The 17,410-nt window shown below is 39.7% G+C and overlaps 1 protein-coding gene across 4 annotated transcripts in view; it reads left to right on the forward strand.

The window, feature by feature from the left end:
- epn2 (epsin 2) overlaps window positions 1-17,410 on the forward strand; it is a 30,437-nt gene that overhangs the window by 9,333 nt on the left and 3,694 nt on the right. For 2 of the 4 annotated variants that reach the window (XM_030141151.1, XM_030141150.1), the window contains 7 exons: window positions 1,350-1,504; window positions 9,900-10,012; window positions 10,357-10,461; window positions 10,908-11,052; window positions 11,469-11,621; window positions 12,079-12,171; window positions 15,853-16,080. In XM_030141151.1, the coding sequence (XP_029997011.1) occupies window positions 1,350-1,504; window positions 9,900-10,012; window positions 10,357-10,461; window positions 10,908-11,052; window positions 11,469-11,621; window positions 12,079-12,171; window positions 15,853-16,080 (992 nt within the window). The remainder of the gene's footprint in view (window positions 1-1,349; window positions 1,505-9,899; window positions 10,013-10,356; window positions 10,462-10,907; window positions 11,053-11,468; window positions 11,622-12,078; window positions 12,172-15,852; window positions 16,081-17,410) is intronic. The other 2 variants (XM_030141152.1, XM_030141153.1) reach the window with 2 other exon arrangements.

Below are 17,410 nucleotides of genomic sequence, written 5' to 3' on the forward strand. Positions count from 1 at the left end.
CTTGTCCTTGTTTATTAAAGTCAGTAATTTAAAACGGCAGATAAAGAACCAGCAGCTCCACTTGCACATTGTCACGTGTATAAATACGATAATGTCTGAGCACTGATCTTAGAGCTGTTTAATTCTTTTTGGTGTTTTACTAGTGCGCTTGCAAAGACAAATACCGTGACTGTCACTAGGGTTGCCATTCATTAGTCACTTCTCCCACAAGATAACAGAAGAAAGCAAATGCAAAAAAACTTCAAGAACACGACTTCAAATGTTGAATTATTTGTCAGAATAACAGCTGATGATTTATTCTTATTAATTTCAGATGGGTGGTTGTATAATTTCTGCAGCTCTGTCCCTGTGTTTCTACAGTGGGACTGTGGCAGTAGTTTTGACCTTGTCAGGCAGACTGAAATCTGCTGTCAAAAATACATCGTGGGTTTTTCCCACAGCTCAGTGGCTTTCTCCCCCTTGGGAATTGGGCCACTTTTGTATAAGTTCATTGTGTTTTTACACCTGTTTGTTTAAAAAAAAAAAAAAGACTTGTCGTGCCTTTCAGTATCTCCTGTGTTGTTTTTGTATTACTTGTGTTAAGTCCACACAGTTTTGCAGATTGTGTAAGGCAAACACTACTCTTCACATGCATACTGTGTCTGCATCTTATATTGATGAATAATTGAATGAAATTTAGATGAGATAATACCAGCATTGTCTCCTGCATTTATGTTATTAACCCTTTAGCCCCTGACATGTCAGTGGTGAGTGTTCTGATTGTATGGCTTATTTTAAATATTTATAAAAATTCAACCGTTTGCTCAAGAGGAAAAATTTTAAAAATGTGCTAAGAGAATAGACGTTGCACATTCCACAGACATCTGAGCATGCTCAGTGCACCCCCTGCTGCCTGTGTAATGGGGGGGGATACTTGTTGTTCAGTGTGTTACATTTCACAGTTCATGTTAAACATCCTAAATCTCTTATTGATGTACATTCTGAGTGGCTTATTTAGTAAAAACCTGTAAAACTTCAGTTCCTCTCTTTGTCTTTTTCTGTTATTTCATCCGATTTTGACCCTAAAACACACAGTAAAACAAAACCACTACCAGATCTTGAAAGTAGAATTGCTGAAGAAGAGGAACACAAGCACATACTCACATCAGCTTTTATGACACTTCCACAGCTGCAAAGTCCAAGCAGCCCGTTTCATTGAAATAATGTCTCGGGGGTTAACGGGTTTAATCAGATGTTTGGGATAATAAAGAATTACTGGATTGGTTAACGCTGTCAAGTTTAGTTTAGTTTTTGGATGTTTTCCAATTGAAACTCCTTAAAACACTGACATGATGTTTGTGTTGTGCCAGGTCTCAGGCATTGAAGACCAAAGAGCGTATGGCCCAGGTGTCCACAGGGAGCAGTCAGATGGGCTTTGGCCGAGGCTCATCTCAGCCCAACCTCTCCACCTCCTACAGCGAAGAGTACGGCAGGTCGGAGGGTTCACCTGCTTCCTACCATGGCTGTGAGTATTATCTTACAACACAGAGCTTATATCATGTTTTAGTAGCTAATGAAGCTCATGTACTGTATTAGTACTGTATGGCGTCCCAGGTGGTGAAACTTTGGCCTATATCCTGAAACCAGCCCCTCCCCCTGCCTGCTCCGTCTCTGCTTGTAGTCCTGTAGTACGACTGCATTCCTCAGCTCACACACACACAAGAGTTCACCACCCCACACACAACCTCCATCATCCCCCTGACAGTGGAATCTGCTCCTCTTCTTAGAAGCACTCACTCCTCTATAGGCAGTGCTCAAACCAGTGACAGACAGTGCAGAACTGGATAAATAAACAGTGAGAAAGAAGAAATTCGATCAACTCTGACTGATTGAATAGCAAGAGAAGAAACATATGTTTTCTGGAACTGAAGTGTGTTTACTCTTTGCATTCATTTGTATAGTGAGGATGCACGGATTGGGAAATTTTGGCTTGATACTCAGTTAAAAGTTCTTTTAATGTACGAAAATTCCATCATCCAAATGTATATTTTTTTTTATTTATTTAACCAGGCTGGTCTCATTGAGATGAGGGATCTCTTTTTCAAGGGAGACCTGGCCAAACTGCAGCAATACATTCACATAATTACAGTTTTACAATAATAAAAGCATTTGCAAACAGAAAAAACATACAATCAGTCAAAACATTTCCAGACCAACAGCCTTGATTCCAGAGTTTTGATGCTCTTTTTAAAATCAGTCAAAGGAATCAATGATTATAGATGGAGCTCAGACTGAAGCTTGTTCCAGGCATCATGAGCTGAAAACCTTATAGATTTCTTTTCTGATTCAGTCTTTATCTTTGGAACAAAGTGTTTGAGTGGAGATTGTAACTGTGATGACTCCAGGTTAACAGTGAACATAAGTAAGAAGGAAGTCTCTCCAAAATAATATACAAAACAGCACTTTAATATATCCCAACACATAAAAATGGACAAAGTATCCAGTATCCACATACCAGTTGCTGTCAGCAGGCCTCATCCAGGCCAGTATACAGCTATATCAGTGTGTTTCTACTCTTAAGTGAGTGTTTCTCTAATTCTCTGTTACATTAAAGTTAATTCAGTGAAGGAAAGATGGAATGCGAAGTCCACTTGAAGAGAAAATTGCACTGAGGAAATGGTAACGTTCAAAGGGAGAAGATGGGAAGATCAGAGAAGTTAAAACGAAGCTGTGAACCTTGGCCTGTTTCCTTTTACCCTCTGACCCTTAGTCCTTTGTACACAGCAGGATGAGTGCATGTGTGTGGTGTGGGTGTACGTTTGTCTGTTGCGGTTTCAGCTTTTGTAGATCTAACGCGCTGAATATTACGTGCGATAACTCACAGGGCCCACATTCCTCCATGGAAGTTATGTTAAGAGAATGTGGCTCAGAGGTGGACGCTTTGCCAGCTGAGTCATCAGTAAAGGAAACTGAAGCAGAAATCGGCCAATCGGAGTGAGTCTCGGCTGCTGTTGTGGGCGGTGCCAGGAGGGATTTTTGGGATTCCATTCAACCTCCCCAGTTACTGTTGTGCAGACAGGGTGTGAATGAACGACCATGCAAGCCGCCCCGCTGGTCTTAACATCATAGATCTCACAGTCCCCATTGTGCAGAATGAGGGAAAATTGATTAGAACATTTTTAACTGTGAAAAATAAAATATCTCTAGTGGGCAAGTGACATTGTTTTCCTGGCTAGACCAAGATTAAACAAATAACACCAACGGCCCTGTATCTCACTGGCATGTTCTATCAAGAATCAATACCAACTTGAATTTTTGAGGTTGTCAGGTTTTGCCGCTATGTTAGAGTCTTATGGTCTTGATGCAGGAGATCAGTCTCCCAATAGAAGTAGGTGGTTATTTGACTTTGTATCAGTGCTCAGTAGTAACTATATTGATCTCTAACAATTTCCATGTTATAAGCCATCAAAATATGCCCCATTTTTAGTAAAGGCTAATTTTTAATATTTAACCCACAAAGACCCAAACTACCACAGGGGACCAAAATCATCTACCAATATAAAATGTTTAATACCTTTTGATCCATTAATCCTGTCAGTCCATGCAAATAATTGGTGTAAAATACAGTTATTCATCTTTTCATGGTCATCAGATATGACCCATTTGGATGTTCAGAGGCTCTGTAGTTACCGTGGGAACACAGTCATCTTCTACAACATTGATTCACCAGTGAAACCCGTGGAGTTGGATCAGTGACAGTGAATGGACACACTGGGTTTATGTACTTTAAATAATTAAAATAAACAGAAATTAATAAAAAAAAATTGGAAAACAATAAATAATGTGAAGAAAAAGAAGCAAAAACGAACTAAAATGAAGTTAAAAAAAAAAAAGAATAAAATAATCAACAAAATAAGTAACGTGAACAAAATTATCCACAAACTGAACAAAACTGATGAAAAAAACCCCCAATAAAATAGGCAACAAAATGAGCAAAAACAACTAAAGTAAGTAAAATGAATAAAAATGAACCAAAACCAAAGAAAATTCATAAAATAATAGATAACATGGAGAAAATAAGCAAGAAAATGAGCAAATCTTTTCATGGTCATCAGATATGACCCATTTGGATGTTCAGAGGCTCCGTAGTTACCATGGAAACACCGTCATCTTCTACAACATTGATTCACCACTGAAACCCATGGAGTTGAATCAATGACAGTAGATGGAGACACTGGGTCTATGTTCAGTCAATGAGAGATTTTGTTGAAAAAGTCACATTTTCTTAATTTTTCTCTGTTTCTGATATTATGACAATTAACTTTAATATGAGCTTTTAAGAACATCTTCATTACCAGTAAATTAAATATGGGAAAATACCTGATTTTTATTGAAGAAACGCAAAATACAGAGGATAATATTATTATAAATGGTGATAAATCACTTAAGACAGGTTAAATAGAGAGAAAAATTCATTTGGGAACTGTCGCAAAAGTCACACTGGGTCTTTATGGGTTAAAAAATTTCCAAAATCCAATTTCTCAAAACTGTGAAAAAACTTTGTAGACACTATCCCAAGGAAGGTGCATAAAAGTTTGAAATAAATCCAACCATTAGTTTCAGAGGAGACTGTTGTTGAAATGTAGACATGGCGACCTTGAGTTTGACCCTTCAAGATCACTCAGGGTCAAAGGTCATAGACTCAAATGAAAGTCTATATATGACTTCCTATCAGCGCTCAGTAGTAACTATATTGATATCCGTATCCATTTCTTTGTTGTAAATGATTAAAATGTGGTCCATTATAAGTAAAGGCAAATTTTTAATATTTCAAAAATTCATTAAAAAATTCAAACATCTACATTTCTCAAAACTGTTAACAGGCTTTGTAGACACTGTCCCTAGTGAGCTACTTATAAAATTTGAAATGAATCTGACCAGTAGTTTTTATCAGAGAAGATGTTTGACACAGTGCCTTCACAGTGTCTCATGGCCTATCAGCCGGTGAAATACATCAGTTCATAAGACATAGGGGGGGGTTCAGGGTCGACACCTTAGAGTAAAACTGCTATGATGCAGTTGTTGCCATATAAATAGTATAAAGCACAATAACTGTATTTGATTTGTTTTGGAGTTGAACCTTTAATTATAGTTTGACAGTAATACAGAACACTGACATACTCAACCGGGTACAACAGCGTATTCAGATAATTGCGATACAGTTGAGATTAATTGCGGTCTGGCTTTTTAAATGCATGTTTCCACTTTCTGTGTCAGTGGGGAATGTCAAGAATCTGAAATTCCCCATATATGGCCATTTCCCACAGTGATGGGTAGAAAACGGGTGGGTTTGAGTTGGCCTCAGGTTGCGTTTATTTGCTTTGCCGTCCTGCTATTATTAACCATCGCACTGTTTATTATTGACTTACCATTTGAGCCCATCCTTAGGTTTAATGGTTCAAGACTTCTTTTTCTTTTGCAGTTAGAAATTTTCTCATAGCAGATATAAAACATCAGTGAATATGCATATTGGATAATGGACAAATCACTTATAGAATATTCTGTAGGACTACAGGTGCATTTGAAAAAATAGTTGGTTATTTTCTGTACTTTAATTCAAATGCTGAAAATTTTAGATTCATTGCATTCCAAATGAATTATTTCTTTTTTTTTTGTTTCAATAGTGATTATTCTTCATAGAATGAATTAGAATTTCTAATGCAAAAATGTCAGACCTCTGAAAAGTATATTCATTTGTGCACTCAAATTTTGAGTAATCTGGGTGATTTTTACTGGTGCCTGCTCGTCTCTCTGCCCTCTCATCATCATACTGAACAAAACCTAAGTATGAAATATCGCGTGATTTCATACCACTATTGCGCGATTCCCGTGGGGCCTCCGACGTCATTTCCTTTTTATCATGGCGCCCTCCACACTCTGTTGTGAGCTTGTGTGGGTGCCATCATAAAAAGGAAAGGACGTCGGAGGCCCCACAGGAATCTCGCAATATTTCATACTCAGGTTTTGTACAGTGTGACAGTGAGAAGGTAGAGAGAGGTGCAGGCACTAGGGCTATGCAATTAATCGATTTTAAATCGAAATCAGATTTTTTATTCAGGACGATTTTTAATAAAGGGAACTCATCAGGTCGATTTAATTTCTTTTGAGTCTCCGAGCTGCACGCCTCTGAGCCTCGTGCCTCCAGGCTACCGTAGGCCCCTCCTCCTAACTGTGAGAGTGGTCTTTCACAGAAATCTGTCTAATGCTGTGTTTCCACTATGTGGAAGCGGCTCAACTCAGCTCGGCTTGACTCGGCTTGGGTACCAGGTCCTATTCCTGGAGACCGTTTCCATTACAAGATACTACAGAGTTTAGAGTACTTTGACGTCATAGTGATGCGCCATGTTACTTCTGTGTCGTCTGCTCAGACAGTTGCTGATAAACTCGCTTGTTGCATGTTATCTAGTCAAGCTCACACTGAATTTTTACATCTGAACCTCCTCCACAAACCGTGGTGTAGTTTTGCGGGCTGTTATCATGTGGATTAACCTACAGCTATATTTACTGTCAACTTCCACATCTGTTTTTTGTAAAACGGCAGGTCACAGAGACAACCCTCTGACCAATCAGTGGTCTGCAGTGTTTACACGTCACGTTTTAGTATCTGGTCCCCAGTCCTGGAACCTCGGCAGAGGTGATACCAAAAAACTAGTAATGGGTACCAGATTCCAGGCCCTTTTTCATAATGGAAACGCAAAAAGGCAGAGTTGAGCCGAGCCGAGCCGAGCCGATACCACGTAGAGGAAACGCAGCATAATAACCACGGACCTTAAATCTGTGATGGGCCCACAGTAGTGATACCAATGTAAGCTGTGATCCACACACTGATCCCCCAATTCAAATATAACTGCGTGGAGATCACTCATCTTATGTGATCCACACACACACGCATGACTGATGCCTGTCCCTGACTTACAGTGGTATAATCTCTTTGGGCCCATCACAGAATTTGCGGGGATTCCATGATACCATCACAGATTTGAGGCAGGGAGCAGTGCCTTGTATTGCAGGCTGCTCACAAAAACGGCATGTCGACTTCTGTTGTCTTTTGTAGTTTTACCCAAAAATCAAAATTGAAAATCACATTTTTAGAGGAAAAAATCTGGATTTTATGTTTGGCCAAAATTGTGCAGCCCTAACAGGCACCAGTAAAAATCACCCAGGTTACATTTGCGTGTGACTTCTTTGGCATGAATAACTGGATCATTTTAGAGTAGAGTAGGATGGATGGAACTTTATTGATCCCACAAAAGGGAAATTCACTGGTCAAAGCAGCAACAGGGTAAATTCCAAGAAAATGTGCCTGCATACGGTAGTGCAAAAAACAAACATTACAAAAAATAATAGTAGTAATAAGTATTAACTGGATTTATACAGATGTCCATAAGAATGTAAATACATTTTGTGTCACTGCCTACAGTCAGCCTTCAGCTCATCTGTATTGTTGGGTCTGGGGTCTCTCATGTTCCTCTTTACAACCTCACATAGATTCTCTCTGAGGTTCAGGTCAGGTGAGCTGACAATGGCCAGCATCATTTCTGAGTAGTTTTGTCAATATGAGTAGATTCCAGGTCCTGATGGAAATGAATATCAGAATGTTCATAAAGCTGGTCAGCAGACAGAAGGGTGGAGTCCTGTAAAATGTCCTTTCAGACAAATGTGTTGATGTTGGACTCAATAAAACACAGTGGACCAACACTAGTAGATGACCACACACCCCAAATCATCACCGATTGTGGAAACTTCACACTGGACTTTAAGCAACTGGGATTGTAATCTTATTCTTCCTCCAGACACTGGGATCTTGATTACCTCCGCCAAGGAGGTTATGTTTTTGCCAGCGTTGGTTTGTCTGTCTGTCTGTCCATGTGCAAGATAACTCAGAAAGTTATGGTTGGATTTGGATGAAAATTTCAGGAAATGTTGATACTGGCACAAGGAACAAATGATTAAATTTTGGTGGTGATGTGGGGGAGGGCACTGATCTGCCTTGGCAGAGGTTTTCGCTCTCTGAGTCCTTTTCTAGTTTATAAATGAAATGCAAAATTTACTTTGGGTCCAGTTCTTTGTCTCCTTAGTCCAGATTGGACTGTTCTGGCATTGCCTCTGGTTCAGAAGTGGCTTGACAGCAGTAACACAACACCTGTAGTCAGTTTCCTGGACTCGTATGTACGTGATGGCTCTTTATGCCTTATAAAGCTCCAACAGGTTCTCGAATCTTCTTCACCACACTGTGGTCGTCCCTGCTACTTGTACACCTTTTTCTACCACACATGACCCTTGCTGCCAACTAGCTGTGATTTTTTTTTTTTTTTTTTTTTTTTTTTTTTTTGAAACCCTCTGTTTTTTTTAAGCTGTTGGCTGTGATAATCAAAAATGAAAAGAAATGTTTTAGTTTATATGTATTTGGTAAAACATTCACAGTTCTAACTGACCAAAAATACTGAACTTTTTCACAATATTCCACTTAGTTTAGGTTCATCTGTGTACTCTGTGTAGACTTTGATGCAACCTGTTTAACGATAAGTAGCTGATGAAGCTGTAACTCAGCCATTCGCTAATAAAGCTCACCGTTACTCTTGGTACTTGTCGTCACATCCCCTGAGGGACACAACTTGGAGATGAACCCAGGGGGAAAATGGTTTCACAACAAGCAACTGAGTCAGGAAAAAGAGACAGAAAGATTTAGGTGGGAGTGAAGATATGTATATTTGGGTTATTTATTTATTTATTTTTCAAATCCTTTAAGTTCAATACAAGTTCAGTTTGTTTTACAGATAACAGACTATTCATATATAATGATGTTACTGTATTTGCTCATCATGGAAACATCACATCTACTCTAAGGACATAATAGCAAGATTAAATTATTGAAAGTGAGCGGTTTCTTTAAGTCACTTTTGTCCTGGTTCTTATTTTTGTCTTTACTGATAATGATAAACTTTATTTTGAACATAAGTAGAAATAAAGATGTAAAGGTGAACAGAAGGCAAATTTAAACGGAACACTCCGAAATGTTGAAGGTAATAACCAAAAAAAGTTAAACAAAAAAGTTAAAAAAAAAGAAGCTATTTCATTGTGGCACTTTAACAATACTTAATGTCCAAAATGGAGAAGGAAGAAGCCGAGCTCATATTGTCCAACCCTAAGTTCATATGACTTCAGCTAATGCATACAGTCCATTACAAAGAATAGGTCAGTTATTCAATTATTAAAAAAAGAGAACAAATACTCAACAAGTTCTCCTGTCTATTGTTGCTATTATATCTGGAAAATCTTAAATTTTCTGATGTTTTCACACTGTTTGATATTTAGTTTCATTCTGTTCCACAAAACCATTCCACAACATGAAATGCACATCTTTTTAGCATTTGTTCTTGTGAAATGTTTCATATTTAGTTTCTCTCTATAGTCATAACCACCCTCTCTGTCTGTGTCCTGTGTGACAGACTGAAGAGAGACAATGGTAAAAAAGAAAAACAGGAAAGCCCTCGAACCTAGTTAGTTCATCCCACTCACATCATTCATACATGAATCACATTGTGCTGCACTGCTGAGAAATGGTGATACAGAACGAGAAACACATCATTGAACAATCAAATGGTGAATGAAAAAGTAAAGGGTGATGTGATGTCACTGTCTTGCCATCATCACCCACGCCATGGTTTCCAAGGAAACAGAGTAACCATTTCCTAACTCGGACGCAGCCACACAATGAATAACAGAATACACTTGGGACTCCCTTAATGTCGGTTCATCTTGTGTCTTTGTTTGCCGTCTGCAGTACATGTGCTCACCACAGGTTCATACAAGGACGGTGTGATTGTGATATTAACACATATTATGTATGTGTCTGTCAGCTACTTCTCCCAATATGGGTTCAGAGCTGGAGCAGGCCAGACCTCAGACCAGTGGAGAGGAGGAGCTCCAGCTGCAGCTGGCTCTAGCCATGAGCAGAGAGGCTGCAGAGCAGGTACACCAACACCTCTGAACATTACACACATGGATCATCCTTGTCGTTGAGTTTTCATACATGCATATTTGTATTTTAGAGTTTAGATTATTTCTGTAGAAATCAGTATTGTTGATTTGACAGGAGAATCTGTTCTGTTCATTTGATACCCGATTACATTTGATTACACGACAGACACAGTAGCACATTCTTTTTATTCAATTCTCTTTGGCATCAATACTTAACCCACCCTTAGCCATTAAAACCATTTAGTACATCTCTACTTGCTACATAATGCTGCATGCTTGAACCTATTTGACATGTGTTGCGTGTCCTAACTGTCTGTGCATTGGGTCTGTGTTCAGGAGGAGCGCATTCGCAGAGGGGATGACTTAAGACTACAGATGGCCTTGGAGGAGAGTAAGAAAGAAGGTCCAGGCTCGGCAAAACTGCCCAAGAAGAAGAAAGAGGTAAAATAAATAGATACATGGAGATAGAATTGAGTCACTTGTTCTTTTATCATAGCTTTGCCCCTGAAATGGCCTTGTCACTTTCCCGATCCTCTTATTCTGCCTGACCGTGTCTGCTCCTGCAGTCGCTGTAATGAAGCCACTAACTGGCAGAAGACTGCCTCGTTTACTCATCGTTATTCTGCATGAATAGCTGACTGGCTGACTTTAGGAAACACAGAGCTTTAAGTGATGAAGAAATAAGGTCTGCATGGCTGCGGCCCATGTTTTGTATCAGAACATAATGACGTGACCACCATCTGTGTGTTTGAACAGTATTTGTGCTGTAGAGGATAATGACAGGCCAACATATGGCCCTTTGTTCCTAATAGCCCATATCTATTTCTATTTAATCTTTACTTATCCCACTGCCTCTCTGTTGCACTGTTTCCTTGTCTCTCTTCCAGCCTCAGTCGTCTTTGATGGATCTGATGGACGTCCCAGAGCCGAGTTCTAGCACTGACCCTTGGGGTGCAGGGGCTGGGGCCGGGGCCGGGGCCGGGGCCGGGGCAGGGGCCGTGGCTGCATCAGCGGACCCCTGGCAGCCCTATGGTACAGACATACTTAAAATGTCTACATGTATCTGTCATGCACAGTGTTTGTCTATGTCGTGCCTGTTAGCTACCTACAGCAGTGGGACTCTTTGTTGAAGAGGAATGTGGCTCCACTGGTCCAACTGCATTACTTCAGACTGATACTGAGTCAGGAGGGAGGAGGATTTCATGAGGGGAAAGAAGTGGAAGGACAGTGGCTCAGGGAAAGAGGATTTGTGGAGTTGGGTGTTTTAATTCTTAACTGGAAGTGAGGAGGTTGAGCTCAGCTGTAGTCGTGTGTTTGTTCACATACCCATTATCGACCTGCATGTATATCATCTGGCCTTGGTTTGGTCTCCTGGTTCCTTTCTCCTCCTTTTTTCCATTTACTCTCAGCCCTCCAGACCTCACCAAACCCTCTCCCCCTCTCTCTAGGCTCTGTCCCCAAGTCAGCAGCCCCAGTGGACCCATGGGGCGCTCCTCCCTCTGTCCCCCCCATGAAGAGCAGCGATCCCTGGGCACCGAACTCTACCCCCGCCCCTGACCCCTGGGGCTCAGCAGCGAACCGCCCCAAGACCTCCAACACAGGTGACCAGAGAAGACGTCACACACTAGAGCTGCAACCGATTAATCAATTAGGTGCTTGAAGCCAATGCAAAAATTCACGATTCGATTAATCGACTCGAATTGATTGAAGGGAAATATCCTATTGCAGTTTTCCTGAATTGAAGCTTCTTTGTGCGTCACAATAAGCATCCGTGTGAAACACAACAGTGGAACCAATGTTGAACAGCAGAGACATGAAGGAAACAAAGCTTTGATTCAGGAGAATTGCGGTTGAATGATTTTTTTGGATCACTTTGAGTCAATTAATCGGTTGCAGCTCTATCACACACAGTCAAGATGTAGTTAGCAGATTCACGTGGGACTGATGAGTTTGTGTAATCATTCACAGTTTGTTTCCATTTGTCTGTGCGTGCTGTGTTGATGTAAATTTGTGTACTCGTGTATCATTGTCTCTTGTGTATGTGTTGTCCCCCTCCAGGAAGCTTTGACCTGTTCAGTACTTCCAATGGTACGTCCAAAGAGGACTTCTCAGAGTTTGACAGTCTGCGCTCCTCCTCCTCTGTCCCCACTGGTACTCACCCTGTCTTTGTCTTTCTAATGACACGGAGTCTGTGTTGTTGTTGTTGTTGTTTCCCCCTCTGTGTCTGAAAATTGCCAGTTTTGCAGATACAGTGTCTCTGTCTGTGTATGTGAACACCACCAGACCTGAACAAACATAAAGCCTTATTGAGCTGATGCTTTTCCATCACAAATGCGGTAAATGTCCCAGTCGTCATATCTCACGATGGAAAATAGCTGTTTGTTCTGGTCCGGTTTCAAATCACCGTGGTGTAATCTGACACAGCTTTTATGTGTGCATCGCTAAATACATCATTAGACCTGCAGCATCCAGTTCACAGAATCCCTCTCAGATCGCCTCTCCATACTTTACTCACGAATCTTCAGAGGTTGTAAATCTAACCCTACGCTCAGGTATATATGTGAGAGGGTTTCTGTGAACAGCCTGGCACTGGGCTAAGTGTTTTTCTCATGTGGTTTTGTAGTCTCCGGGCGTGGGAAGGTGACATTGGTGTCAGACTTTTGCTCTAACTCAACACATACTGCTCTGAGTCAAAGGCTCGGTGAGAGGGAGTACAAACACTGGCAACAAAATAAGTTTTTCTTACAGAGGACAGTTTCTGCAGAAGCACTAAGTCACCTTGTCATTCTGTGGCGAAAAGAACTTCAGCAAAATCAAGGAAGGCCTGCACTTAGAAGACTTTTTGGCTGCAGTACATCAGTTTCTGACTTAGACGTTTCCTTTTTATGGGTGTTAGCTGGCATGCTGGCTCTGTGTGGTTTAATATTTGAGTGCTTTAATGAATGTCTCCACTGCAAGAAACAAACAGCCAGTCTGTCTGCCTCTGATCTCCTCATAATAGTATCTTCTTTTTATTGCATGAAGTCAGAACAGTTTTACGGATATCTTTGAATGCTCATGCGCACGGAGCTACACATTTAAGTACAAGGGAATTGACAAGTGAGGTATTAGATTTTGATGCTCAAAATTAACAGGGTTCGTACAGGTGCTTGAAATCCTTGAAAATGCATGAATTTCAATGTTGTATTTTCAAGGTCTGAAAAGTGCTTGAATTTCAGTTTTAAGTGCTTGAAAGTGCTTGCAGTTCTAACTCTGTGATGCAATTTATTTATTTTTAATATTAACTCTGCCAGGTGAGATGGCAAGTCAACGCCACTTACAAAGAGGTGGTACATTCTGAAAAAGAAAGCTTTATGTCAAAAAGTAAGTAAGAAAGTAAATTTTATTTATAGAGCACTTTTCACAGACAGTCACAAAGTGCTTTACAGTGCGAAGTACAAATAAACAGAACAAATAAAAATACAATTAAAATATCATTAAAACACAATAAAATACAATTAAAAATAATAAATACACAAAGTGCAATCAGGAAAATTACTCTGTGCTCGCAGGTCGACTCCTGGTAAATTTTTATGTTAATCTTTGACTCGGCGCGAGTGTGTCTGAAGAGTGCAAAGTGGCTTCCCACTTTTTGTGTTCTCCTTTAATTTCTAAACTTTTTTGCCATTATGGAACATAATTTTAGGTGTTTATAGCATAATACAGTCTACATCATTGTGATAAAAACTGAAAATAATCAGGGTTCCCGCTAGGGCTGCACGATTAATCGATTTTAAATCGAAATCGGATTTTTTAATTAGGACGATTTTTAAAATAGGGAAATCGTAAAATCGATTTCATCTCTCTCATGCCTGCGGGCCACGCGCTTGCGGGCTACCGTAGGCTCCTCCTCCTATCAGTGAGAGCGGTCTGTCACAGAAGTCCGTGTAATGACCGGACTTTAAATGTGTTAATGAGTCCACAGTACTTATAAGCAATGTAAGCCGTGGCTTCATGCACGGATCCCGCAACTGAAATAGAACTGCATGCGGATCACTCTTCTTACGTTGTCCCGGATCCGTACCGTACTGTCTTCTTCCGAACCGGGACCGGGTCCGGGTCTCGGGGTCATCAGCCTCAGCAGAGGAGCCCAGACAGCCCTGTGCCCACACACATCCACCAGCTCCACAGATAGAATCCCTCCAGTGTGTCCTGGGTCGGTCTGTTCCACGCACAGATCCCCCAGTTTAAATAGAACCGCATATGGATCACTCATATTAACGTGGTCCACGCACGCACGCACGACTGAAGCCTGTCACTGACTTACATTTGTATCACTTCTGTGGGCCCAGATACCCAGAGGAAAAAAAAAAAAAGTATATATATATATATATATATATATATATATATATATAAGAATTAATTTAGTCCTCTTACTTGCTAAATTTTTCATTCACAAATGTAAGTTCTGTAACACAAAACCAAATATTATTTATTTTTTGAAAGATGTTGAACTTTATTTAAAGCTGTTAGATAAATCTGGTAACAAAAAGGCTATAAAAAACATAAGTATTTGCTCTGATTTGGACATTGTATTATAGTGTATTCCCCCTGGCAAACTTCTGTTATTTTCTTGTTGTATACATTGTTTGTATACTCTACTTCATTCAATAAAGATTTAATTAAGAAAAAAACTTCTCTGGGTTCATCACGTGATACCATCACAGATTTGAGGTAGGGAGCAGTGCCTTGCATTGTTGGCTGCTCACAAAAACGACATGCTGACTTCTGTTGTCTTTTGTAATTTTACCCAAAAATCGAAATCAAAATCGAAAATCGAGTTTTTAGAGGAAAAAATCGGGATTTTTTTTTTTTTTTTCCAAAATCGTTCAGCCCCAGTTCCCGCAGAGTCTTAAAAAATCTTGAATTAACAAATCTGCGTTTAATACCTTAAAAAAGTCTTTAAAAGGTATTAAATTTTATATGGTAGATCTTAAGTTATGTTGCCATAAACTGCCATAAATGTGTCTGTTAAATGTCCAAACTGCAAAGAAAGTAACATTAAGTCGACTCAGTTCCACCTGTTCCCACCTGACAGTTTATATTGATATTAGGAACAAATTATCGCTAGCTTTGCAGCCCTCAGTGGGAATCAAGGGGCTGGAGTAAATAAATACATTTTCCTAAAGTCTTGGAGTCACAAATTTTTGCCAATATGGCCATAAAATAGGCATTAAATTCTGTTCTAAGTAGTTTTAAAAAGTCTTAAATTTAAGACTCGACCAGTGGAGAGGAGGAACCCTGAATAGTAATCATGAGCATATGTATTCTTGTACATATGCATTTTACCCCAGCGATAAGATGCTGTGTGGGAAAAATTTAAAAATGACCCTTAAAAGTGCTTGAAAAGTGCTTGAAGTTGACCTTAAAACATGTGTATGAACCCTGAATTAAGAATGGAAGTCTGTAACAGTCTCTCGTGTCTTGGGTGCAGTCTAAGATGAGTTGGGAAAGTTGGGAAAGTCCACAACAAACAGGTGACAAATTAAAATAAATAATGAATGGCCGTGGTCTCTTCCAGGATGACGATACCTCCATCTATAATACATGAGTATGAAAATATGTGAGTCATACTGTGGCCTCAGCGATCTCATCCTATCTCAGTCTGAATGAGAGATTAGGGACTAACATGTAGAACAGGACTCTTCAGATTCGACCGGTGTTCACTGGTATACAAGGACATTTTGTGTTATTTTTCCTTAAATATTTCACCTTCTGCCTTTGTTGCTTCAAGGAAACGTTTCAGTAACACATTTTTTTTTTTACTTCACACTACTGCTCTTTGTTCCTCAGGTGACGGGGGCATAGCTTCCTCTATTCCCTCCCAAGCCAGTCTTGCTAGCAGCGGCAGCTTGGACCTCTTCGACCCTCTGCCCACCTCCACATCTACATCTATAAACCCAACCAGGAAGACTCCAGAGTCCTTCCTGGGTCCAAATGCTGCCTTGGTCAATCTGGATTCTCTTGTGACCAAACCAGCTCAGCCTGCACCAGTCGTTAACCCATTCTTGGCTTCCGCAGGTGGGTTTGGTAACTGTTAATAATGCTAATAGTTTTTTTTTTTTTGTTGTGAACAGGAAGTCAGGGGTGTTCTGTAAATTAAGATAAATATAACTTTACTGGCCCTGTGATGAGCTGGTGGCATGTCCAGGATGTACCCAGCCTTCGCCCATAAGTAGCTGGGTTTTTCTAGTGACCCCCGTGACCCTAGTGAGGATAAAGTGGGTTCAGAGAATGAATGAATGAGTAACTTTACTGATTAGGGAACTATTGGCTGGGCGCAGAATGTTGTCAGTAAGTGGTAAGATATGGAGGCCTGAACACAGAGGTCAAACATACCCATCATGCATTGGTTAAAGCTGATAAATTGACCCTGTCTGTACATAAGTGCTATGTGAGGGTATGAATGAGCCCTAATTCACTTTGATTGAATATTGTTCTCTTACTGTGTGTATTTCGGCTAAAATTTGCTTAGAGGTCTTATTTCTTTTCTTTGTGCATAAGAAATCAATATAAGTGAATCCCCAAAGGAACTTTGTGTTGGTAAATGCAAGTTATGCAAATTTACAGGATTTCAGTTCTGTTGCAACATGTTGATGATCATATGAACTATGTTTTCAGCTCAAAAATGTCCAATTTCATCACAATTAATGCTATATTTTCATGTCACAAATGGCCAAGTTATATTTTAAATGAATTTACCTGAAAAACAAATATTCTGTTCTTTTAGATTCCCCAAGTTTTTTTGCAAGATTATATCCTACATATCACATGTTTTATTTTTACAGGTTCAATATGGAGTATGGTGCTGATCCATCCTGCTTATGTTACGCCAATACATACATTAAGAATGTCACATGTCACTTTTTAAATCAACAGTTTTCTAATAATAAGCATTTTTATAAAGAAATAACAATTCTATATTGTTATTTACTCTTTAGTATGATGATAAACTATACAATAAATAATTCTGATCCTAGTTTTTGCACAGGGATCATTTGTGGAAACGGTGACATGGCTGCCGAGCATCAGTATGATGGGATCTGTAACAACCATGTCACATCCGTCCACTGCCACATTTTGTGTTTTTGTGTCAGCTGTTATTGTTTTAGATCCACAATACTAACATTTATGAATAAGAGGAGAATTAGCAATAGTAAGTATATAAGTTTATTACTAATAAAGTACTGGTACTGACCAGAGCATCATGGGTAATGTCATGTCCGTCCACCAGCAAAAGTTTTCACATACACGTACTATTCAAAATCCAGTATTTCTGAAAATAGAGCTTCCACTGTCAAATAATATCAGTAGTCTGTGCACAAATGTATTAGCATTATTTCAACACAGT

Source organism: Sphaeramia orbicularis, chromosome 8 (genome assembly GCF_902148855.1).
Source record: "Sphaeramia orbicularis chromosome 8, fSphaOr1.1, whole genome shotgun sequence".
Classification (NCBI taxonomy): Eukaryota; Metazoa; Chordata; class Actinopteri; order Kurtiformes; family Apogonidae; genus Sphaeramia; species Sphaeramia orbicularis.